General features: G+C 39.6%; 1 protein-coding gene across 2 annotated transcripts in view; it reads right to left on the reverse strand.

Annotated features, from left to right (window-relative positions):
* CATSPERB (cation channel sperm associated auxiliary subunit beta) overlaps positions 1–25,938 on the reverse strand; it is a 158,632-nt gene that overhangs the window by 63,117 nt on the left and 69,577 nt on the right. For both annotated transcript variants that reach the window (XM_054448695.2, XM_054448693.2), the window contains 2 exons: positions 16,854–16,998; positions 1,869–2,023 (listed from right to left, as the gene is read on the reverse strand). In XM_054448695.2, the coding sequence (XP_054304670.1) occupies positions 1,869–2,023; positions 16,854–16,998 (300 nt within the window). The remainder of the gene's footprint in view (positions 1–1,868; positions 2,024–16,853; positions 16,999–25,938) is intronic.

Below are 25,938 nucleotides of genomic sequence, written 5' to 3' on the forward strand. Positions count from 1 at the left end.
CAAGGTGTGGGTAGTAGATCGTGCAGACTGGTTGGGGACACATCCCTCCCATAGTGCCTCCAAGACTCATCTTCTGTCATGCTTTTTTTCCTAGTTACTGAATTTTGGGAATGCACTGAGGAGAAATGGGAAATAGATGCCAGGAAAATAAATGTGGGACTGAGCCAAATGGCTTGAGGACTCTTGAAAATCACTGAAATGGCTAAACATCTTTAGAATTCTGTATGACACAGTAGCCTGGGAGTGGCAAGTGTATCCTAGGGAAAGTGTAGGCAAGTCCAGTGAAAGGCAGCAGGTGGCTAAGAGCACAGGCCCCAGAGCCAGTTGCCTGGGATAGATGTCTAATCCCAATAACTCACCAGCCTTTCTGTGCCTCACTTTCTTCATAAGTGAAATAGGAATAAATAGTTGTTATAAAGATTGAGAGCTCCAACGCTGTAATAAGAGCCAGCGATTATTTTTATCCAGAGAGAACGCATGCATAGTTTGTGGAGAGGAAAGTGATATTGCTGAGTATGGCTTCGTCAAACTTGTCCTAAGTATACAAATACCTGTAGGGTTTTTTTTTTCTTTTAATTATTTCAACTTTCACGTAAGGGAACTAAGACACTTTCTACAAATTGTGAAGTTGGTGAAAAATGGAGGTAAATGCTTTTTTTTGGTTAGTTCTACCCTCCTGCTCACATCATTCGCTTTGTATAAATGTGGAATTCACACCCCAGACTTGGGCAAAGACACAGGGAGTCACATGTGGCATCTTAACTCTCCCATGGAAGTTCCTGCCCTCATTCTCTATGCATGTCTCAGAGAGGGGAAGCTAAACACCATCCTCTCAACTGCAGTTTTGGCCTGGTAATTGGAATGATCTTTTAAAACCAGATTCATCTTTTGTTCCATTTCCTTTAAGTCAAAGGGCAGGTTTTACTAACCCCAGTCAAAAATGTTTGATAATTTGCTGATGGTTTGAGAGTGTCCAGTTTTGTAACTGGTGCCCAAGGATGAGCTACCTTCACAAGTAGCAATATTATACATTAAACTATTATAAAAACCTGTATCAAGTGTCATCTGTAAAGAAGATAACTCCTTTTTATGTTGTCACTAGAAAAAGAAGAAACCAGGGAGAAGGGCTAATAGGAAAGAAGAAAGGTAGACCACAGCTCATGTTCCTTTTTTTTTTTTTTTTTTTGGAGTCAGGGTCTTGCTCTGTTGCCCAAACTGGAGTTCAGTGGCACGATCACAGCTCACTTCAGCGGCACGATTGCAGTTCACTTCAGCCTCAACTTCCCAGGTTCAAGTGATCTTCCTGCCTCAGCCTCCCAAGAAGCTGGAACTACAGACAAAGGCCACCACACCAGGCTAATTTTTAAATTCTTTTGTAGAGATGGGGTTTCACCTTTTTGCCCAGGCTAGTCTCCAACTCCTGGGCTGAAGCGATCAACCCACCTCAGCCTCCCACAATGCTAGGATTACAGGCATGAGCCACGGCGCCTGGCCTCACAACCCATGTTTCTTCAGGGCCAACCTTAAGAGGTAGAGAATCAACCCTACCTTGGCCTGGGTTGGGAGTAATGGTTCTAGCTTAGAAGTAATGGTTCTAGCTTAGAATGTTTAGTGGTGTTCTGTTGTGAAGTTATTTGCATGAAGATATTCCAGGTGGAATTGAAGCTATAGAACTCCATATGGGACTTGGAAGAAGATTTGGTGACGTTTGTGGCACATGGAGGTTCTTCCTTTAGTTAAATAGAGCAAACTGCATTAATGAGTTTGTCCCAAGGAAAATACTTTCCCATTTTCCCATTATTCTGTGTATTGAATGTGGCATCTATTCTTAAAATAAGGCAAACTGTTTCAATGCATTATATACTGACCTGTCCAAAAAGATTTCTAGAATTTCCAAAGGTTGTGGGTGGTCCACTAGCTTCAAAGCGACCCAGAGTCAGCTTATGTAGGAATCCCAAGTGATCATAGTATAATGTGAAAATTCTCTCAGTAACACTTCCAACTGCACTGTATCTTCCCATTCCTATTAGGAAATACAGAGAAGTGTCTTGATACTGATATAATAGAAGTCGAAAAACGTTAATATCATACCTTGTAAAGACACCTTCATTTAAACTAAGAGGTGGAAGTAGGGCCCTGAGACTCCTGAATTAGGAAAATGCATGTTAGTTTTTGTTAAGTCCCTGGGAAGTCTTTTCCAGACTCCATGTCACTACAGAATCTGTTCACTGAAGTAGGGGAAGAAACAAACAGAGGGGATGTTTAATTAAGAGATCTAGAGGAAAAGAGGTTAGGTCTCTCTAGTAGTGGTTTCTCTTCCTATTACCAGCAAATCAGATTCCTGAAGAGGTAAAAGGCAGTGAGAAAACAACCCTTAGGAAGGCAAGAGGAATCATCAGTAGACATTGGTCATTAAGTTATACTAGGATTAATATGTTGAACCAAACTGGGCGTCCTGTGGTTCTCTCATCCTTAGGGCACCATGTTGAGAGGCACTGTCAGTAATCAGATGGTGCCGCAGCACTCACTTAGCCAAACAGACACTGGTCCTGAGACAGGGTCCCTTCCCTTGGAAGGAGCTAGAGTGAAAGATCACGGATCAGGATGAAAAAGGCTAATTTCTGCACACTGCATCCCACCCAAACCCACCCAGTAAGCTCAGGCTCTCCTAGCTCATTCTACACATTGGAGTATCCAGGACTCAGTTTTTAGATTTCTTCTCTCACTATCTTTGGAGATCTCATTCAGTTTTAGGATTTTAAATCCATCTTTAGATGGATAATTCCCAAATTTAAGTCTACCGTCTAGTGCTCTTCCCCGAAGTCTAGGCTTATGTAGCTAACTGCCTTCCAACAGCTTCATTCGATGTTGGTTAGGCCTCTCAAAGTGAACTCATTCCAGACTGAGCTCCTGATCCTCATGCAAACCTCCTCCAGCCCCAGCCTTCCTCACCTTCATTAATGGCAGCTGCATTATTGCTGTTGCTTAGCCCAAAAACCTCAATGTCATTCTTAATTCCTCTGTCTGTCATACCCTGTATTGAATCCATCAGAAATCCTATTGACTCTAGCCTCATAAGATATGTAGACTCCATCCACTTCTCACCTCTGTCACCACTATCACCCTGTACAAGCCACTGTCATCTCTCTTGTGCCTCCAAATCGGTCTCTGTGATTCTGCCTATAGCTCCCTTCAGTCTATTCTCAAAAGCATCCAAAATAACACTTTCAAAATGTTAAGTCACTTCATCCACTCCCCTCATCAAAACTCTCCATGGCTTCAACCTCTCTCTCAGTAAGAGTCAAAGTCCTTGCAATGCCCTCCAAGGGCCACCGTGGTCTGAATTCCAGTCCCTCTCTGACCTTATCTCCTATGACTTTCTGCCATGCTTACTCTGCTTCAGCTACACGAGCCTGAGGTTGTCTATCTCCACAATTAGATAATCTGTTACAGGAATAGCTGGGCTCCTTCCTCTCCAATCTCACACTTTTAATATATTGTTCTTGCCTGTCTAGACCAATTCAGCCCTCCAATACAATGATGAATAGAGGTAGTGGTAGATGACATAGCAAAAGCTTTTGGTGTGTTATTAGAAAATCTGATTGGATATTTGCTATAGCTTCTTTCCCCCCTAGATACTCTTAATCAAGAAGTTACATTCTATTCATGCTTTAATAAATGTTTGTTTAAAAAATCATGAATGGCTGGGAGCAGTGGCTCAGGCCTGCAATCCCAACACTTTGGGATGCTGAGGCGGGCAGGTCACCTAAGGTCAGGAGGTGGACACCAGCCTGGCCAGCATGATGAAACCTCATCTCTACTAAAAATACAAAAATTAGCTGGGTGTGGTGGTGGGCACCTGTAATCCCAGACAATGCAAATCAGGGCTGCAAATCTTACAGAGGCCTTCCAATGGCCATAACCTCTCAGACAGGTTTTTTCTCTCTTTTTCTTTTCCTACTCACTTAACAAGATGACTTTGTTGTATTCCTTGGGGATATGTGTGAGTGTGTATGGATTTACCTCTGATTAATCTTTATCCTAAGGGAAGAGCCCTTAGGGGTTCCAGTGTATGGTGGGGCACACCATCAATATTCTCACTACCTGGGTAGACTCAGGGCCATAACTCTTCATTAGTCCACCAAATTCAAAGTCTAAGTTTGCAGGAATTTATAAATCTCTTCAGGTCAAAAGGACTTTGGTACTGTGTGTCCTCTTTACCTTTACAAGTATATTAGCCTGTTTTCATGCTGCTAATAAAGACATACCCGAGACTGGGTAATTTATAAAGGAAAGAGATTTAATTGACTCACAGTTCCACATGGCTCGGGGAGGCCTTACAATCATGGCTGAAAGCAAATGAGGAGCAAAGTCACATTTTACATGGTAGCAGGCAAGAGAGCTTAGGCAGGGGAACTCCTTTTATAAAACCATCAGATCTTTTGAGACTTATTCACTATCACCAGAACAGCATGGGAAAGGCCTGCCCCCATGATTAAATTACCTCCCACCAGGTACCTCCCACAACACGTGGGGATTATGGGAGCTACAATTCAAGGTGAGATTTAGTTGGGGACACAGACAAACCAATCACCAAGGTTTTGTTTTCCCTTAGAGTTTGGCCTGGTTGTTTCTATTAGCTTTTCAGGTTATCAATTTTAAAAATAATTTATCTAAGTATTTTGTTAAATTATTCTCAGCAGCAAACTGATGCCATAATTGGAAATGGAAGTCCCTTGGATGCTGTGTTCTACGGATGATGTTCATCATATCATTACTCATCCAGTTGCCCTATGTGTAACTCTTGACTATACCCACTTCCTCCTATTTCACAGCCAATCCTTCACAAACTCCCACTGGTTTCATTCATAATTTGCCACTGTTTTCTTCATACTTGCTGCCACTTTTCTAATCCAGACCCTCATCATCACACTTCAGCTTTTAAAATAGCCTCTTCTCAACATATCACTTGGCCAAAAATCTTATATTTTCCAGTATATTCCCCTATATGATCTTTCTAAAATACAAATATGATTATGTTAATAATCTTTTAATGGCATGATGAAATTCTTTAGCTTGGCTCAAATGGAAAACTGGGTTCAGTTTACCTTCCTGGTCTCATCATCAATGAGTCATCCCTAGGAAATTTAGCTATAGTATACTACATGTGCCCTATATTTCAACACAACATCTTAATTCCTCTACATGAAATGTTCCCTTATAGCCTTATCTTGATCTTCATGTATTAAAGATTTAACACTGTCAATTTCAAAGGTATTCTACTTTGGCACTTCAGTTGATTTCTTCTCATGTTCCTTATAGTTCATTTTTGTATATTTACATATCTTGTATTCTTTTAGAGCATTGACTCAATATGATATATTTTTACTATTTATATTTTATCACAGAAAGAACTTTGTTTATTGAATACTTTCAGCCTAAAATTCCTGCTCTGTGTGAATATGAACATTACTGCCTCTGCTTTCTCTCCCAGTGTGTTTGGCATACTTGTTCAAATCTTTATTTATATTTTTTTCTCTCCACTTTAGCTTTAAGTTTTTCACTCCTGGCAATATATTTCAAGATTTTAAAATCCAAAATAAGACCCTGTCTTTAATGGAGAAATGTAGATTACCTCGGATATCTGCTTATTCCCTCATCTGCTTCAGGGCCGCTCACCCAGACCACAATACATGCTACACCACACAATGCAACACACGCCTCACCTGGCACTTCCTATTCACCTATCTTGCTTTTTTTTTTTTTTCTTTTTTTTTTTTTCCTGTGTAGCATTTATCTTACATACAGCCTATTTTGGTTTATTTGTTAATTATCAGTCTCTTCTGACAAGTGTGTAAGTTCCACAGGAAAAGAGACTGCTGTACCCTTAGTGATTGGAACAGTACCTGGCACATACGAAGTACTCAATAAATGCTGCTGAATAAATGAATCCATAACATTTATGGTGATAACTGTAGACCAGCTCTACTTTTGGTTATTCTATTTTATGCTTTGTACATTTTCTGCTATGTCTTCTTTTCTTTTTCATGTCTATTTTTACGGGTTATTCTGTTTCCTTTGCTTTAATACATATACACAAACTTAAATGTATACATATGTGTGTGTGTGTGTATGTGTGTGTGTGTGTGGAGATTGTTGCCCTGGCTGGTCTTGAACTCCTGTGCTCAAGTGATGCTCCCACCTTGGCCTCCCAAAGTTCTGGAATTACAAGCATGAGCCACCACATCTAGCCTTCTTTTGCCTTTTAAGACTTGTATTGTACATACTTTTTTTTTTTTTTTGAGACAGAGTCTTGCCTGTCACCCAGGCTGGAGTGCAGTGGCATGAACTTGGCTCACTGTAACCTCCACCTCCCGGGTTCAAGTGATTCTCCTGCCTCAGCCTCCCGAGTAGCTGGGATTACAGATGCCCGCCAGCATGCACATTTTTAAAAATTCCATGAATGATCACAATAAAGGATTCTAAAAAAATTCCTCACTCCATGTAAAGTTATACTCAGATAAAGAGATAGTATTTTGGATTGCCTTTTAGGGATGGCAAAACCTTGGCTTTTTGGTTTTAACTTTTTGTTATTCCTCTTGTCTTTTAAATTCTTGATTATTTTATCATGTGGTTCTGAGAAACTCTCACTGTGTTTTTATTTTTTGTGTCAATAATATTTATAATTATTTCCTCTGAATCACATGTAGTCAGGCTTTTTCTTAAGCTCCCGTGAGCTTTTCAGTAGCAAAACTTTGCTGTTGTAATTGCTAAGGTTCAATATGCCATATTTTGTGGATAAATATGGCAAGAAATGCATGTTTCACATGTTAACAGCTTGGGAATTGAGACACGTCTTATAATTGATGTGTGTTACAATCATTGTCAGCCAGAGGGCACTCAAACCATAGTGGTCAATTGCCTACCCATGCATGTACTTTGTCTCAGTTATTTATAACTTTATAAATATTTATAGATCAGTTATTTATAACTTTTATAAAGTGTCATCACTTTAACTGAGCTTCCTAGATCATTGGTGCAATACATGTTGAGTTTTATTGCTGCTTAAAATGCTTTCAAACAAAGTTATTGTGTGTGCAGAGAAGAAAATAAAGCAATAGGACATATGTTTATCAGTAAAACCAGTGTCACGGAAGGAATCACCATAATTTGTTGTAGAAGAATTCTATGTTTTTCTTTTAGAAAATGAATATGAATATGAATAATGAGTTGAGTTGGTTCCAAATTCTTTGGTGAAACTAATTTTTTTGGAGGTTCTATATTAGAATATGCAACAGGCATTGTTGCAGCAGAAGAATCCAAGGCTGGCTTGATTTTTGTTTCTTTAAAATTGATTTACATTTCCCATTTCGAAGAGTGTTTCTGCTTTTAGTATTGGTTTGTTTTGCTTTTAGTTCAAAAAATTAATGTCATTATTGATTTTGGTTTCCTTTGTTCTTTCTGTTTTTTGTATTTATCCATCCATCCATCCATCCATCCACCCACCCACCCATTTCTATCAGAGGGCTATACTATGCCAGAAACTGTAGATAAAAGAGAGAAACATACAGCCACAATTTTTGTTCATCACTAGAAATTCCTACAATTTTGCAGTTCCTGAATCTTTAGCATCTATATTTATTATTTTAGATTTTCTCCACTTATTTGTTCATTTTACATCTGGGTATGTTTCTATAGTTTATATTTATAATTTTTAATATTCTATAATTTTTATTGACAATTTAGTTTTCTTAGGTGTTATTTTTACTGTTTCCAACATTATCTTGCTAGGTCTATTTTGGTTTTTATTTCACAATATGTGCTGTTTATTCTCTATTTGGTCATTCCTCCAGATCCACTCTCAGACTTGCTCCTTCCTGTTTGGTGCAATGGAAGACTGATTCCTGTGAATTGCAATCTTTGTGCTGTTTCCAGTTGACTCCTGATTGGGCTTGGCAAATGAAGTGCAGCAGCAGGAGTTAAGAAAGGAGAAGGAGACAGAAGTTAAGGTAGTTTTCATCCTCTTTCTTCTTGCTTTGGTGGTGTGGTTCTGTGATGGCTGTGAGCTTCCTAGATTACACCTCTTAAAGGGTGGTCCCTACTCCATTCCAACTTTGACTGGGCTTTAGTAATGCCATCTATCTATCTTATCCCCCTTCTAAGTAAAGAGACTGTAACATCTTTCTTCCATTGCTAGTCTCTGGATATTTTACTACCACTGTTGCTTGCTTTAACTATGTCCACCCTCTGCAAATAGTCCCCCTGTAAAGCTTCTTCAGGTAAAACACCTGAGAGGAATTATGTTTCCTGCATGGTCCAACACTGATAAAGTGTTTTTACCTACAGTGTCCCTAGGGCATAGAATATAGTGGTGAGATTCTGGGACTGAGTTGCTTACATACTTAATGAGTGAACAGATGACCACTTATGCCTGGCAAACCATAGCAAGCAAGGGCTTCACAACTACTCAAATTATCTCTGTGGTGAGTATGGGATGCAGTGTCTGTGGAGGGCAAGACTTGAGGTGGTCCAGTGGAGTAGCTGCAGTTGATTACAATGACAACCATGGTTTTTACAAAGATTGTGGGGTGGCATGACTTCTATGGCTATATTGGAGAGCTTAAAAGCAGAAAGAAAAGCTTAGGACGAATATTCAATTCAAGGCCAGAGTAGAGGCTCTGGTAGTCATACAGGGAAAAAAATGAACGTCACTTCATGACATATACAAAATTAGAGATTTTACTTTGATCTGTATATGAAATCTAAAACAACCAATTTCCAGAAAACAGGAGAATATCTTCATAGCTTTGGGATAGGCAAAGAATTCTTAAATAGCATACAAGAAGTAAAAAGTGCTAACCATAAAAGGAAAGATTGATCAATTGAGCTTTCAAAAATTAATAATTTTTGTTCAAAAGATACCATGAAGAAGGTAAATAAGACAAGCCACTAATTACAAGAAGATATTTCCAAGTTATATTTCTAACAAAAAATCATATCCATAATACATTAAAATCTCATAGAAATCAGTAAGAAAATTAACTAAAATCAAAACTTCATTCAAAAAAGACTTGAAAAGAATTTGCAAAAAAGGATATAAAAATGAACACATGAAAATATACTTAACATTATTACTCATGCAAACTAAATATTCAGTGAAATACCATTAGGCTGGGCACAGTGGCTCATGCCTGTAATCCCAACATTTTGGGAGGCCTACATGGGCAGATCACTTGAGGACAGGAGTTTGAGACCAGCCTGGCCAACATGGTGAAACCCTGTCTCTACTAAAAATACAAAAAAAAAAAATTAGCTGGGCATGGTGGCGGGTATCCGTAATCCCAGCTACTTGGGAGGCTGAGGCAGGAGAATCCCTTGAACCCGGGAGGTGGAGGTTGCAGTGAGCTGAGATCATGCCACTGCACCCCAGTCTGGGCAACAGAGCAAGACTCTGTCTCAAAAAAAAAAAAAAAGAAATGCGGCAAGAGGCAAGAGAGAGCTTTCTGGAATACTGGAAATGTTCAACATTGTGCTCCTAACAATATTCACAATTACTTTCATTTATTTCACAATCATATGAAGCCTGATCACCAGAATCTTAGGTTGACACAGCTGCTGTCTCAACACATGATTCAGACATACAAACCACAAGGATTAATCTTGATACTGACATAAGTTAAACAAAAGCTTTATTGACAGAATAGAGAATAAATAAACTGAGTGGTGAAGATCTGGAGAAATAGAATCAGGATTTTGTGGTCTGTCCTTATTCTCAAACAATGAAGGACCAATAGAGGAGATTGTATAACTGTAAAACTGCTTTTGCTGGTGAACATCAAGGACAAAATATTGAGGCCTACAAAACCATGCTTTTTGAAGTTATATCAGAAACCTTCAGAAAATTTGTCATTTAAAATCATATCAGAGACTGAAGATCAGAAGAAACTGGAGATCAGAATAAATTTTAAACTATAAAATAAAAAATGCTGTGTGTTAAAAACAACAAACAAAAAAACACAGCCTCTGTCTTGTCTTGGTGACAGTGTTTTTCTAATTTCTGTTAGATCTAATAAGATATCTCCAAGTCTACCTCAATCTCAAAACTTACCCAATAATCTATAACAGTTCATTGTTGAGGCAATATTGAGAGAAGGAAGGTAAATCAACAAAATCCTGAAGGCTCTCGGTTATACCCTTCTAACAAGTAAGAAGGTGTATTGGTCCCTTTTCATGCTGCTGATCAAGACATGCCTGAGACTGGGCAATTTACAAAAGAAAGACATTTAATTAGACTTACAGTTCCACACGGCTGGGGAAGATCTCACAATCATGGCAGAGGGTGAAAGGCACTTCTTACATGGTTGCAGCAAGAGAGCAATGAGGAGGAAGCAAAAGCGGAAACCCCTTATAAACCCATAAGATCTTGTGAGACTTATTCACTATCATGAGAATAGCACAGGAAAAACCAGCCCCCATGATTCGATTACCTCCCCCTGGGTCCCTCCCACATGTGGGAATTCTGGGAGATACAACTCAAGTTGAGATTTGGGTTGGGACACAGCCAAACCATATAAGAAGGTGACAGTGGATGAGAAGATCTCAAAAGGAAAAGTAAACGGAAAAATCAAGCCCTCATGAGTGAAGCCAGGTTTACCACTTTCCAAGGCACTTTACTGAGTTGAGAAAATGGGTCCAAGTCCTATCTAAATGAGGTGAAGCAGATGGGTCTCAAGAATAATTCACCTACACTATGTTAGAGCAAATAGAAGATTTGACCAGTGCTGCACCTTTAATGATGAACTTGATGGAAACAGGAAGAGTGGGAAGAACAGAAGAAGAAGGAAGGAAAAGGGATAAAGAAGGAGGTAGGTGAGTAGAGGAGGGAAGTAGGGAAGATTAGAAAAGGAGGGATTACAGAGAGGAGGCAGAGCAAGATGGCTGAATAGAGCCTCCAATGATTATCCACCCCTGCAGGAACATCAAATTGAACGATCCACACAAGAAAGCACCTTTATAAGAACCAGAAATCCGCTTGGGTACCAGCTTGGCCACAGTGGACAATGCATGAAGTGGGCTCCTGGGGTCTCTGATTCCAGGACTTGGCTCTTGTGTGGCATTTCTAAACCTGCCCTGGGCCAGAGTGGGGCCACTGCCCTGAAAGGAGAAACCCAGGACTGGCAGCGTTCACCAGAAGCTGACTGAAGAGCCCTTGGACCTTGAGTGAATAGTGGCGGTAGCCAGGGGGTAATTGCCATGGGCTTGGGGTGGTGGTGGCCATGGAGAGAGACTGCTCTGCTTCAGGATAAAGGAGGGAAGAGTAGGAAAGACGTTGTCTTGTAGCTTGGGTGCCAGCTTAGCCACAGTAGAATAGAATACCACATAGACTCTAAGGGTCTCAACTTCCTTGGCTTCCAGATGGCATCTCTGGACCTAGCTGGGGCTGGGGGCAACTCACTGCCCTGAAGGGAAGATCATAACCCTGGCTGGACTAATCACCTGCTGACTATAGAGCTCTTGGGCCTAGAGTGGACGTAGGTAGTAGCCAGGCAGTGGAAACTGTGGGCCTTGGGCAAGACCCAGTGCTGTGCTGGCTCTGGGTTTGACCCAGTGCAGTCCTAGTGGTGGTGGCTACGGAGGTGCTTGCATCACCCCTCCCCTAGCTCCAGGCAGCTTAGCACAGAGAAAGAGACACTATTTGTTTGGTGGAAAGTAAGGTAAGAGAACAAAAGTCTCTTCCTGGTAATACAAGGAGTTCTCCTGGATCTTACACAAGACCACCAAGGCAGTACTTCTACAAGTTGGCAATAGGCAAAGCATTACTGGGCTTGAGGTACCTTCTAATGCAGATTCAGCTGCAGTGAGCAAAGACTTAGATCACAACACTCAAGTCCCTTTGAATACTTGGAAAGCTTTCCCAAGAAAGACAGGTACGAACAAGCCCAGACTGTGAAGACTACAATAAATACCAAACTCTTTAATCTTCAGACACCAATCAATGTCCAGAAGCATCAAGACCATCCAGGAGAACATGACCTCACCAAAGGAACAAAATAAGGCACCAGAGACCGATCTTGGAGAGACAGGGATATGTGAACTTTCAGACAGAGAATTCAAAATAGCTGTTGTGAGAAAACTCAAGGAAATTCAAGATAATACAGAGAATGAATCCAGAATCCTGTCAGATAAATTTAACAAAGAGATTGAAACAATTAAAAAGAATCAAGCAGAATTCTGGAGCTGAAAAATGCAATTGACATACTGAAGAATTATCAGTCTCTTAATAGCAGAATTGATAAATCAGAATAAAGAATTAGTGAGCTTGAAGACAGCCCACTTAAAAATACAAAATTAGAGTAGACGAAAGAAAAAAGAATAAAAAGGAATGAAGCATGCTTGTAAAATCTAGGAAATAGCCTCAAAAGGACAAATCTAAGAGTTATTGGCCTTAAAGAGGAGGTAGAGAAAGAGATAGGGATTGAACATTTATTCAAAGGAGTAATAACAGAGAACTTCCCAAACTTAGAGAAAGATATCAATATTCAAGTACAAGAAGGTAACAGAACACCAAACAGATTTCAGCCAAAGAAGATGACCTCAAGGCATTTAATAATGAAACTCCCAAAGGTCAAGGATAAGAAAGGATCCTAAAAGCTGCAAGAGAAAAGAAACAATAACATATACAGGAGCCCCAATATATCTGGCACAGACTTTTCAGTGTAAACCTTACAGGCCAGGAGAGAGTGGCATGACATATATTTTTTAAAACTTTTATCCCAGAATGGTATATCGGGCAAAAGTATCCTTCAAACATGAAAAAGAAATACTTTCCGAGATAAAAAAAGAAACTTGAGGGATTTCATCAACACCAGATCTGCTATATAAGAAATGCTAAAGGGAATACTTCAAGCATAAATAAAAAGATATTAATGAGCAATAAGAAATCATCTGAAGGTACAAAACTCACTAGTCACAGTAAGTACACAGAAACACACAGAATATTATAACATGTTAATTATGGTGTGTAAACTACTCATATGTTGACTAGAAAAACTAAAAGACAATGATTAAATATAATAACTATAACAACTTTTCAAGACATGTCAGTTTAAAATAATGGGTTATAAGATATTATGGTAACCTAGAATTTAAAAACATACAACAGATATACAAAAAATAAAAGCAAGAAATTAATAGAAGAATTGATCAAGCAGAATAAAGAATCATTGAGCTTGAAGACAGAAATTAAAACATGCTACCAGAGAAAACTGCCTTCACTAAAAGAAAGATAGGAAGGAAAAAGAGAAGGAAGGGAAGACCACAAAACAACCAGAAAAAAATTAACTAAATGTCAGCAGTAAGTTCTTACTTATCAATAACAATATTTAATGTAAATGGACTAAACTCTCCAATCAAAAGACATAGAGTGCCTGAATGGATTTTTTTAAAAAAGTTCCAGTGATCTATTGCCTACAAGAAACACACTTCATCTATAAAGACACACATACACTGAAAATAAAGAGATGGAAAAATATATTCCAGGCAAGTGGAAACCAAAAAAGAGCAGAAGTCACTATACTTATATCAGACAAAATAGATTTCAAGATAAAAACTATAGAAAGAGACAAAGAGGGTCATTATATAATGATAAAGGGGTCAATTCAGCAAGAGGATATAAAAATTATAAATATATATACACCCAATGCTGGAGCACTCAGATACAGAAAGCAAATATTATTAGAGCTAAGGAGAGAGATAGATCCCAATACAATAACTGTTGGAGATTTCAACAACCCAAGTTCACCTTTGGACATGATTTTCTGTCTGGACAGGTCATCCAGAAAGAAAATCAAAAAAGAAACATTGGACTTAATCTGCACTGTAGACCAAATGGACCTAACAGATATTTACAGAACATTTCAACCAACGGCTGCAGAATGCATGCTCTTCTCCTCAGCACATAGATCATTCTGAAATAAATAGAACATATGTTAGGCCATCCATATCCATATGCAGAAGATATCCATTGCAGAAGAATGAAACTAGACCTCTTTCTCCACACACAAAAATCAAATCAAAATGGATTAAAGACTTAAATCTAAAAACTATTAAAAAAACTATAAAATGACTAAAAGAAAACTTTGAGAAAACTATCCAGGACATTAACCTAGGCAAAGATTTCTTAAGTAATATCCCACAAACACAGGGAACCAAAGCAAAAACGGACAAATGGAATCACATCAAGTTAAAGAGGTTCTGCACAGCAAAAGAAACAATCAACAAAGTGAAGAGACAATCCACAGAACAGGAGAAAATATTTGCAAACTACCCATCTAACAAGGAATTAATAACTAGAATATATAAAAAGTTCAAACAATAGGAAAAAACTAACAATCTGATTTTAAGATGGGCAAAAATCTGAATAGACATTTCTCAAAAGATGACATACAAATGGCAAACAGGCATATGAAAAGGTGCTCAACATCACTGACCATCAGAGAAATACAAATCAAAACTACAATGAGATAATCATCTCATCCCAGTTAAAATAGCTGTTATCAAAAAGACAGGCAATAATGAATGCTGGTGAGGATGCAGAGAAAAGGGAACCCTTGTACACTGTTGGTGGGAATATAAATTAGTACAATGGAGAGTACATTAGTACTATGAAGAATAGTTTGGAGGTTCCTCAGAAAACTAACAATAGACTAACATAATAACATATGATCCAGCAATCCCACTGCTAGGATATATCCCCCCAAAAAGAGATCAGTATATTGAAGAGATATCTACACTCCCATGTTTATTGTAGTGCTATTCACAACAGTGAAGCTTTGGAAGCAGCCTAAGTGTCCATCAACAGATGAATGAATAAAGAAAATATGGTACATATATGCAATGGAGTACTATTCAGCCATAAAAAAGAATGAGATCCTGTCATTTGCAACAACATGATTGGAACTGGAGGACATTATGTTAAGTGAAATATGCCAGGGACAGAAAGACAGAGTTTGCATGTTCTCACTTATTTGAGGGAACTAAATATTTTAAAAATTGAACTCACAGACATAGAGAGTAGAATAATGGTTACCAGAGGCTGGGAAGGGTAGTGGGGCATTGTGTAGGGGGAGAATGGCGATGGTTAATGGGTACAAAAATATCATTACATAGAATGAATAAGATCTAGTATTTGACAGCACAACAGAGTGACTACAGTCAATAATAATTTATTATACATTTTTAAATAACTGGAAGAATATAATTTGAATGTTTGTAACATAAAGGATAAATTCTTGATGCGATGGATACCCCATTTACCCCGATATGATTATTACACAGTGTATTCCTGTATCAAAATATCTCATGTATCCCATAAATTTATACACCTACTATGTACCCACAAAAATTAAGAATAAAATTTTTTTTTTTTTTTTGAGACGGAATCTTGCTCTGTCGCCCAGGTTGGAGTACAGTGGTGCAATCTCGGCTCACTGCAAGCTCTGCCTCCCGGGTTCACACCATTCTCCTGCCTCAGCCTCCCGAGGAGCTGGGACTATAGGCACCCACCACTGCGCCCAGCTAATATTTTGTATTTTTAGTAGAGACGGGGTTTCACCATGTTAGCCAGGATGGTCTCGATCTCCTGACCTCATGATCCGCCCGCCTCGGCCTCCCAAAGTGCTGGGATTACAGGCGTGAGCCACCGCGCCCGGCAAGAATAAAATACTTTTAAAAAAAGGAAAGGAAGAGAAGGAAGAAACTAACAGCTTGTAAAAGATAAAAAGAATCAAGTTGAGACAAAGCACATCCCAAGATAGGAGGTAAATTTACTTCCATATTCTTCCTCAAAAAATCTTCATAAATTAAATTCAACAAAACAAGATCTCAAAGACTCAATAATAGAATGACAAAATAAAATGAAAGTGCAGGTCACAAACATATAGAAATAAATTGAGAATCATGTTCCTTTATCACTCTAGGGTCCTAGGCTGGTTAGCAAAATTCGACTGAGTTGGAAAGGAGTGGGCAACTGTCATTAAGGTCAATCAATATTAACTGTTTTGAGATTTGCTAAAGGGTTCAAAATTACAGCCAGATAGGAAGAATAAATTTTAGTGTTCTATACCACTGGAGGATGGCATAGTTAACACTAATATGTTATATAGTTTAAAATAGTTAGGAGGAGGATATTGAACATTCCCAATATAAAGAAATGATAAATGTTTGAGATGACAGATATGCTAATTACCCTGATCTGATCACTCTACATTATATGTATCAAAATAGTACTTTGTACCCCATGAATATGTAGTCAATATTTGTTAGTTAAGAAATAAAATTATACTTCAAAATTAACTACTTCTTTTGCTATGCAAACACTGATAGGAGCTATATAGACTTGATCAATGAAAGCACAAGATTACCAAATGAAAGAGATGAGAGCAGTGTATCATTCACACAACTCCAGCATTACTGGTTGTGTGTCAGTTGTATCAGTGTAATCAGCAAAAGTAAGCTAACATTACCTACTTCAGCAACGTTGTTCTGAATATTGGATGAGATGATATTTGCAACATGCTGAGCACAATTGTAGCTTGACAAGTGGCAGCTGTTATTATTTGGCTTTTGGGACAGTAAAATATCTCTGAAATGGTAAATGAGAACATAGCATGGTGACCTAGTGTTGCCTTTCTTTAGCACTATCCATAGGATCCTACTTCTGTAGATCCTACAAATCCATCACCCCTAATAGTTTTGAGGTCTTAGGATTAGTTGATTAATATGGCAGGTTTTTCATATATCTTCTAATCCTGGGTCACATATAATGCTTACACCAGTGAAAGCAAATTTCTTACCTGCCTTTGTCGAGTAAACCTTTCCACGTTGCGAAACAAAAGTAATAGCTGATGTATGAAAACTATGAAAAGTCTTCTTTATGATATCATCATGAAAGTTAGCTATTAATTGAAAGGTGTTGCCGCCATCAACTGAAAGCCATATCTAAAGGAATAAAGAGATAATACCTTACTAAAGGGCTGCCATGCAACAGTTGGCAATTACCTATCAGCCTACATGAGAATAGCCATGTGGCATGATCTTTTCCATATGCCTACATTCATCACACACACACACACACACACACATACTCGTATACAGATTTCTTATTTACTTTGTCTACCTTCTATTTCCATCCTAGAGTGTGTATGAAGGTGTCTGTGGCAGAGTACCAGGTCTACACAATATGCATAGTGATTGTATAAAACAACAAAGTTATTCCTATGATCTCCCAAATAATTCTGTGTTCATAAAAGAATGGAGTGCTGGGTGCATTTGGATCTGGGGGAGGGGTTTACCCTATATTGACATAATACTTCATGCTCTAGGTGTCTGGCAAATATATATGCAGACATATTTTGCATGGAAGAGCCCCTTGTCATTTGCAAGGGATGTGTCCTGGGACCTTTGTAGATCCTCAAATCACTTATCTCACTGTATAGTTAGTTTATTACTATAGCATCTTAGTTTCTCTGTTTCCTCATCTTTAGGTAAAAGTTGTTTGAGGATAAAACAGATCGATTATGTATTATGATTCCCAATTGCTACCGCTTTTAATAGCCTAAGACTCATTCACATGAAGATTTCTGTTGTTTGGATTTTTAAAAAATTAACTTTAATAACAAGTTATACAATAAAATATGTTTTTCTTATATTTCCAACTTTATAAATATGGCTGAAGAGTCTGAGACCACCATCCAAATAATTCTCCTTTTATGCCTCATCTAATATAATCAATCCTAGCCTCCTCTATCCCTTCCCAGAGGTAACCAGTTAATCAGTTGGAAAATTCTAAGCATTTACATTCATATGTATGCCGATACCAATAGAATATGTACAGTACTGATTTCATTTTTATGGTAGGGAGGAGAGAAAGGCTTTTAGACTTGGACAGGAAGTAACTTTGCCCTGGACTGCTTGCTTACTGGGCCTGAATATTACAAACACACACAGGAAACGTACTGAATACACATAGGTGCTTCTGTTACTCAGGATGCAGCACTCTTTGCTGGCATAACACAATCCATGATCTGAAGCATATGGTATGTGGACCTCAATTTTCACTCTTACTTTGGGCCCTGCAAACATTACTGGTGAGCAGGGAGGTAGTTAGGGTGTCTAAGGAAGGGCACTTTGAACAATAGGTTCGAACTTGTATCATACTGTACCTGTTGTTCTATAAGTTACATTTGTCACACAACAATATATCTCAGATCATTTTATGTTAGCTGATGTGGATCAGCACATTCCTCTACACTGTGCTATAATCTCCAACTTATGGAAATAGTCTACTTGAGATAGTCTACTTGAGTCATACTTGAGATAGTCTACCTTTCTACTATACTAACGAACATTTAAAAGTTGTACCCAAATTTTCACTGTTGTGAATAATACTGCAGTGAACATTCATTTATCTGCCTATTTATACTAATGTTACAGCATTATCTTTAAAGAAAATACTGAAAAATTGAGTTGCTGAGTCAGATGCTATGAGATATACATTTAAGACAGGGTCTCACTCTGTCACCCAGGCTGCAGTGCAGTGGCACAATCTTGGCTCACTGCCACCTCTGCCTTCTCAGCTCAAGCGATCTTTTCACCTCAGCCTCCCAAGTAGCTGGGACTACAGGCATATGCCACCATGCCCGGCTAATTTTTGTAGAGATGGGTTTTTGCCATGTTGCCCAGGCTGGTCTCAAACTCCCGGACTCAAGTGATCCTCCTGCCTTGGCCTCCTGAAGTGCTGGTATCACAGGCATGAGCCACTGCATCTAGCCACATTTCTACAATTTTAATAGAGACTACCCAAGTGCTCTTCAGTTTTGCTGAACCAGATTATAGTCCCACCAGTAGTGTATGAGAGTATCTGTTTCCCCAAACCTCACCAATACTTGATATGACCAAAAATTTATTTTTAATTTTTACTCGTGATCAGAATGAAAAATGACATCTCATTGTGTTTTTCCCTAAATATTTTAAATTATTTATCTATACATGGCTCATTTGTATTTTTCCTTATATTATTTAATAATATAATGAACTGTGTGAACTGAAAACCTATGAATCAGCATATTGCTAGTAATTTACATCTTCCTGTTTCTCCCCATTCCTATCCCTCTGTCTTTCCTGTTACATATCCAATATCCTGAATTTTGTGTTTTTTCATTCCCTTGGTATTTAAAATAATTTAAGCACATATGTTTAAATAACATAATGCTTAATTTTACTTATTTTTGCTCCTTGTAAAAAGGGCTATCCATACCATATATTGTCTCCTATAACTTACTTTCCCTCAACATTATCTACTTAAATTCATACATGTTGCATACAGCTCAGTTCATTTGCTTTTTCATTTCCATATAATATTTCATTAGGTGAATAAGATGTAATTTACTTATTCATTTTCCTATTCATAGACATCTGGATTACTTTTAGTAATTTGATGTTATTACTAGCAGTACCCATGACGAACATTTTAAAATGTCTCCGGATATATGTGTTTCCCTTGCTGAAAAGTGAAATTGGTGGGACATAGGATATGCAAATATTCACATTTACAAGATAATAATAACAATGGCAAATTGCTTTCCAGAATAGTTGTAATAATTTACTCTCCCAGCAGCAATGTATAAGAAATCGTGTTGACCTACACTTTCTTCAACATTTTGTATCGTCAGAATTTATTTTGCCAGTTAAGTAGCTGAAAATGATATCGTCGTTCATTCCTGATTTGTATTTCCCTGATTGCTTGTGAACTCCATCATCTCTTCACATATTCATTCCACTTGTTTCCTTTTCTGTGATATGCTTATTTGTGTGTTTTCTCCTTTTTGCTATTAGGTTGTCTTTTTCATATTGCTTTGCAGAAATTCTTTATATATTCTTACTTCTATAATTCTTTCTTAGTTAAATGTGTTGCAGATATCATCTCCCAGTTTGCAGATTGTTGTTGTTTTTCACTTCTTAGGATATCCTTCATGAAAAAGTCTCTTCCTCTTTCTCTCCTTCTTTCTTTCTCCTTCCTCCTCCCTCCTCCCCCTCCTTCTCCTCTTCTGCTTCCCCCTCCTCCTTTTTTTAAAAAGAGGATGCAGAGAACTTTCTTTAGGTAAAAAGTGAAGTTAAGAGACTCTGTGATCTGATTCGGGGACCTAACCAAATAAGAAAACTGACCGCTAAATGGCTGACTTACAAGTGAGCTTTTGGCCCATATCACGAGTGTAACTTAAGATCAGCCTTCATTTCCTTTATTATTTTTCATTTTGAATGTTTAACTTGGCCCAAATTATAAGTCATTGCCAAATTACTTTGGAAATATCCTTTGTCTTGATTGTGTTATTGCATATGGATGGTGCTCAAAGGGAGGCCGAGGCGGGCGGATCACGAGGTCAGGAGATTGAGACCATCCTGGCTAACGCGGTGAAACCCCGTCTCTACTAAAAATACAAAAAATTAGCTGGGCGTAGTGGCGGGCGCCTGTAGTCCGAGCTACTCGGGAGGCTGAGGCAGGAGAATGGCGTGAACCCGGGAGGCGGAGCTCGCAGTGAGCCAAGATCGCGCCACTGCACTCCAGCCTGGGTGACAAAGCGAGACTCCGTCTCAAAAAAAAAGAAAAAAAAATTAATTCAGATGTTTTCAATTTTGTGAAGAGATGGCGGATATTTTTTAGGTCATAATACAAAAGTGATTTGTGATCTAACTATTGGTTATTTTATAATTTTTTCTTTTTTATTGAGGTAAAAAACACATATAAACTTTATCAGGTTATCCATTATTAAGCATACAGTTCAGTAGTGTTATGTATATTTACATTGTAGTGGAAGAGTTCCCCCGCACATGCATAGTCTCCCCCATTACTAGCATTCCCCAACAGCTGATGAACCTACACTGATACATCATTATCACTCAGAGTCCATAGTTTACATTAGGGACCATTCTTAGTCTTATACATCCTATGGACTTAGACAAATGTATAATGGCATGTATCCACCATTATAGCATCAGACAGAAGAGTTTCACTGCCCTAAAAGTCCTCTGTTCTCGGCCTATTCAACCTCTCTGCCGTGTAATCCCTGGCAACCATGGATCTTCTTGCTGTCTCCATAGTTTTGCCTTTTCCAGAATGTCATATATTGGAATCATAAAGTTTGTAGCCTTTTCAGATTAGTTTCTTTCCCTTAGTAATATGCATTTAAGCTTCTTCCATGTCTTTTTTTTTTTTTTTTTGAGACAGAGTCTCACTCTATCACCCAGGCTGGAGTGCAGTGGTGCAATCTCGGCTCACTGCAACCTCTGCCTCCCCAGTTCAAGTGATTCTCCTGTCTCTGCCTCCTGAGTAGCTGGGATTACAGGCGCCCGCCACCACACCCAGCTAATTTTTGTATTTTTAGTAGAGACAGAGTTTCACCATGTTAGCCAGGCTGGTCTCGAACTCCTGACCTCAGGTGATCCACCCACCTCGGCCTCCCAAAGTGCTGGGATTACAGTCTTCCATGTCTTTTACATGGCTTGATAACTCATTTCTGCTTAGCACTGAATAATAATCCATCATCTGGATATACCAAGTTTATTTGTCCATTCTCCTAGTGAAGGACATCTTGGTTGCTGTACAACCCTCACATCCAACTGGCCCATTTTGTAAGCTCTATTAGATTTACATCAGTTTTAGCTATTGTTAATCTGTTTCCACAAGAGTTGTTCCAATTCCTTGGCCTTTCTAAATTTTTGTTCAACTGTTAGTTCTGTTTCTTAGCTTCATTTCAGAGGACACCATATAAACCCTTTATCTTTAATTCTGACTATTTATTGTCCACAATCAAAACACACATAAATTGATTTCTGTGTGTGTGTGAGATCAGGTCTTACTCTGTCACCCAGGTTGGAGCGCAATGGCACAATCTTGGCTAACTGCAACCTCTACCTCCCAGCCTCAAGGAATCCTCCCACCTCAGCCTTCTGAGTAGCTGGGACCACAGGAACGTGCCACCACACCTGGATAATTTTTTTGTATTTTTTGGTGGAGACAGGGTTTTGCCATGTTGCCCAGGCTGCCATGTTGCCCAGGCTGGTCTCGAACTCCTGAGCTCAGGCAATCCACCCACCTCGGCATCCCAAAGTGCTGGGATCACAAGTGTGAGCCACTGCACCCAGCCTGAATTTTTGAGATGTATAAAATACTGGCAAAATTTTTGATCTACACACTTTTAAACCATTAAGTTCAAGTATAATAACTCCTTACATCACTGTTAGTTTCCAATCCATGTGCCCTAGGAATTCTAGAACAAAAGGCAATGAAGCAACCACTTTTAAAAAAAATGACAGAAAATGAGTAAATAAAGTCATAGGATTCTACATAGTTGGAGAAATACAGAGAAAAAAAAAACACAAGATGGAGACTGGGGGAAATGCATGCCCAAGAACTCTATTTAGATGATCGCCTGTTATATATATGGAGAAACCTGGACACCACCGAATGCAAATTGTGTTCCTCTTATAAGGGGAACAAACATTCAAGGGTCAAAGAAGAAATTAGAGGTTTTAAACTGATATTGGCTGGGTGCGGTGGCTCATGCCTGAAATCCCAGCACTTTGGGAGGCGAAAGTGGCCAGATCACTTGAGATCAGGAGATAGAGACCAGCCTGGTTAACATGGTGAAACCCCCTCTTTACTAAAAATACAAAAATTAGCTGGGTGTGGTAGTAGGTATCTGTAATGCCAGCTACTTGGGAGGCTGAGGCAGGAGAATCACTTGAACCCAGGAGGTGGTGGTCGCAGTGAGCCTGGACGACAGAACAAGACTCCGTCTCAAAAACAAACTAACAAAAAAGCCCCCAAAAAAACCCAAAATGGATATGGTTAGGCTTTGTGTCCCTACCCAGATCTCATCTTGAATTATAATCCCCATAATCCCCAGGTGTTGAGGAAGGAAACAGGTGGAAGTGATTGGATCATGGGGGCGGTTTCCCCATGCTATTCTCGTGATAGTGAGTTCTCACGAGATCTAATGGTTTTATAAGAGGCTGTTGCCCCTTCACTCTGCCACTCTTCTCTCAGCAGGCTACTCTAGATCTCTTGAACTTTCTAGCTAATCAAGGGTACAAGGTATCTAGGTCAAAGGCCCAGCTTTGCCTACAGCAGGTCAAATATCTAGGCCTAATCTTAGCCAGAGGAACCAGGGCCCTCAGCAAGGAACGAATACAGCCTATACTGGCTTATCCTTGCCCTAAGACATTAAAACAGCTGCGGGGGTTCCTTGGAATCACCGGCTTTTGCCAACTATGGATCCCTGGATAGAGCGAGATAGCCAGGCCCCTCTATACTCTAATCAAGGAGACCCAGAGGGCAAATACTCATCTAGTAGAATGGGAACCAGAGGCAGAAACAGCCTTCAAAACCTTAAAGCAGGCCCTAGTACAAGCTCCAGCTTTAAGCCTTCCCACAGGACAAAACTTCTCTTTATACATCACCGAGAGAGCAGGGATAGCTCTTGGAGTCCTTACTCAGACTCATGAGACAACCCCACAACCAGTGGCATACCTAAGTAAAGAAGCTGATGTAGTAGCAAAAGTCTGGCTTCACTGTTTAAGGGTAGTTGCGGCGGTGGCCGTTTTAGTGTCAGAGGCTATCAAAATAATACAAGGAAAGGATCCCACTGTCTGGACTACTCATGATGTAAATGACATACTAGGTGCCAAAGGAAGTTTAAACCGCCTACTTAGATACCAGGCGCTACTCCTTGAGGGACTGGTGCTTCAAATACGTATGTGTGTGGCCCTCAACCCTGCCACTTTTCTCCCAGAGGATGGGGAACCAATCGAGCATGACTGCCAACAAATTATAGTCCAGACTTATGCCGCCCGAGATGATCTCTTAAAAGTCCCCTTAGCTAATCCTGATCTTAACCTATATGTTGATGGAAGTTCATTTGTGGAGAATGGGATACGAAGGGCAGGTTATGCCATAGTTACCGATGTAACCGTACTTGAAAGTAAGCCTCTTCCCCCAGGGGCCAGCGTCCAGTTAGCAGAACTAGTGGCACTTACCTGAGCCTTAGAACTGGGAAAGGGAAAAAGTATAAATGTGTATACAGACAGCAAGTATGCTTATCTAATCCTACATGCCCATGCTGCAATATGGAAAGAAAAGGAGTTCCTAACCTCTGGGGGAACCCCCATTAAACACCACAAGGAAATTATGGAGTTATTGCACGCAGTGCAAAAACCCAAGGAGGTGGCAGTCTTACACTGCTGAAGCCATCAAAAAGGAGAAGGAGAGGGGAGAACAGCAGCATAAGTGTCTGGCAGAGGCAGGGAAATACCAGCAGAAAGGAAAGAGATAAAGAGACAGAAAGTCAGAGAGAAAGAAAGAGAAAGAGAGAGACAAAGTCAAAGACAGAAGGAAAGAGAGAGATAGAAGTAGTCAAGAAAAAGCAGCGTACCCTATTCCTTTAAAAGGCAGGATAAATTTCTGTCTACCCAGCCAAGGCATATTCTTCTTATGTGGAACTTCAACCTATATCTGCCTCTCAGACAGTCTGCAAGAAATAATGAAATCTATCTTTACTCTACAATCCCAAATAGACTCTTTGGCAGCCGTGACTGTCCAAAACCGCCAAGGCCTAGACCTCCTCACTGCTGAGAAAGGAGGACTCTGCACCTTCTCAGGGAAAGAGTGTTGTTTTTACACTAACCAGTCAGGGATAGTAAGAGATGCTGCCCGGCGTTTACAGGAAAAGGCTTCTGAAATCAGACAACGCCTTTCAAACTCTTATACCAACCTCTGGAGTTGGGCAACATGACTTCTCCCCTTTCTAGGTCCTGTGACAGCCATCTTGCTATTACTCACCTTTGGGCCCTGTGTTTTTAACCTCCTTGTCAAATTTGTTTCCTCTAGGATCAACGCCATCAAACTACAGATGGTCTTACAAATGGAACCCCAAATGAGCTCAACTAACAACTTCTACTGAGGACACCTGGACTGACCCACTGGCCCTTTCACTGGCCTAAAGAGTTTCCCTCTGGAGGACACTACAACTGCAGGGCCCCTTCTTCACCCCATCCAGCAGGAAGTAGCTAGAGCTGTCATTGGCCAATTCCCAACAGCATTTCGGGTGTCCTGTTTAGAGAGGAGATTGAGAGGTGAAGCCAGCTGGACTTCCTGGGTTGAGTGGGGACTTGGAGAACTTTTCTGTCTAGCTAGAGGATTGTAAACACACCAATCAGCGCTCTGTGTCTAGCTAAAGGTTTGTAAACGCACCAATCAGCACTCTGTAAAAACACACCAATCAGTGTTCTGTGTCTAGCTAAAGGTTTGTAAACACACCAATCAGCAGTCTGTGTCTAGCTAAAGGATTGTAAACGCACCAATCAGCACTCTGTAAAATGGACCAATCAGCACTCTGTAAAATGGACCAATCAGTGCTCTGTAAAATGGACCAATCAGCAGGATGTGGGTGGGGCCAAATAAAGGAATAAAAGCTGGCCACCCGAGCCAGCAGCGGCAACCTACTTAGGTCCCTTTCCATGCTGTGGAAGCTTTGTTCTTTCGCTCTTCACAATAAGTCTTGCTGCTGCTCCCTCGTGGTCCACGCTATCTTTATGAGCTGTAACACTCACTGTGAGGGTCTGCGGCTTCATTCCTGAAATCGGCGAGATCACGAACCCACCAGGAGGAACAAACAACTCTGGACGTGCCACCTTTAAGAGCTGTAACACTCACTGCAAAGGTCTGCAGCTTCACTCCTGAAGTCAGCGAGACCACGCACCCACCAGAAGGAAGAAACTCTGGACACATCTGAACATCTAAAGGGACAAACTGTGGACACACCATCTTTAAGAGCTGTAACACTCACCACGTGGTTCCGCAGCTTCATTCTTGAAGTCAGCGAG

This window comes from Pongo pygmaeus, chromosome 15 (assembly GCF_028885625.2).
Source record: "Pongo pygmaeus isolate AG05252 chromosome 15, NHGRI_mPonPyg2-v2.0_pri, whole genome shotgun sequence".
NCBI classification, from domain to species: domain Eukaryota; kingdom Metazoa; phylum Chordata; class Mammalia; order Primates; family Hominidae; genus Pongo; species Pongo pygmaeus.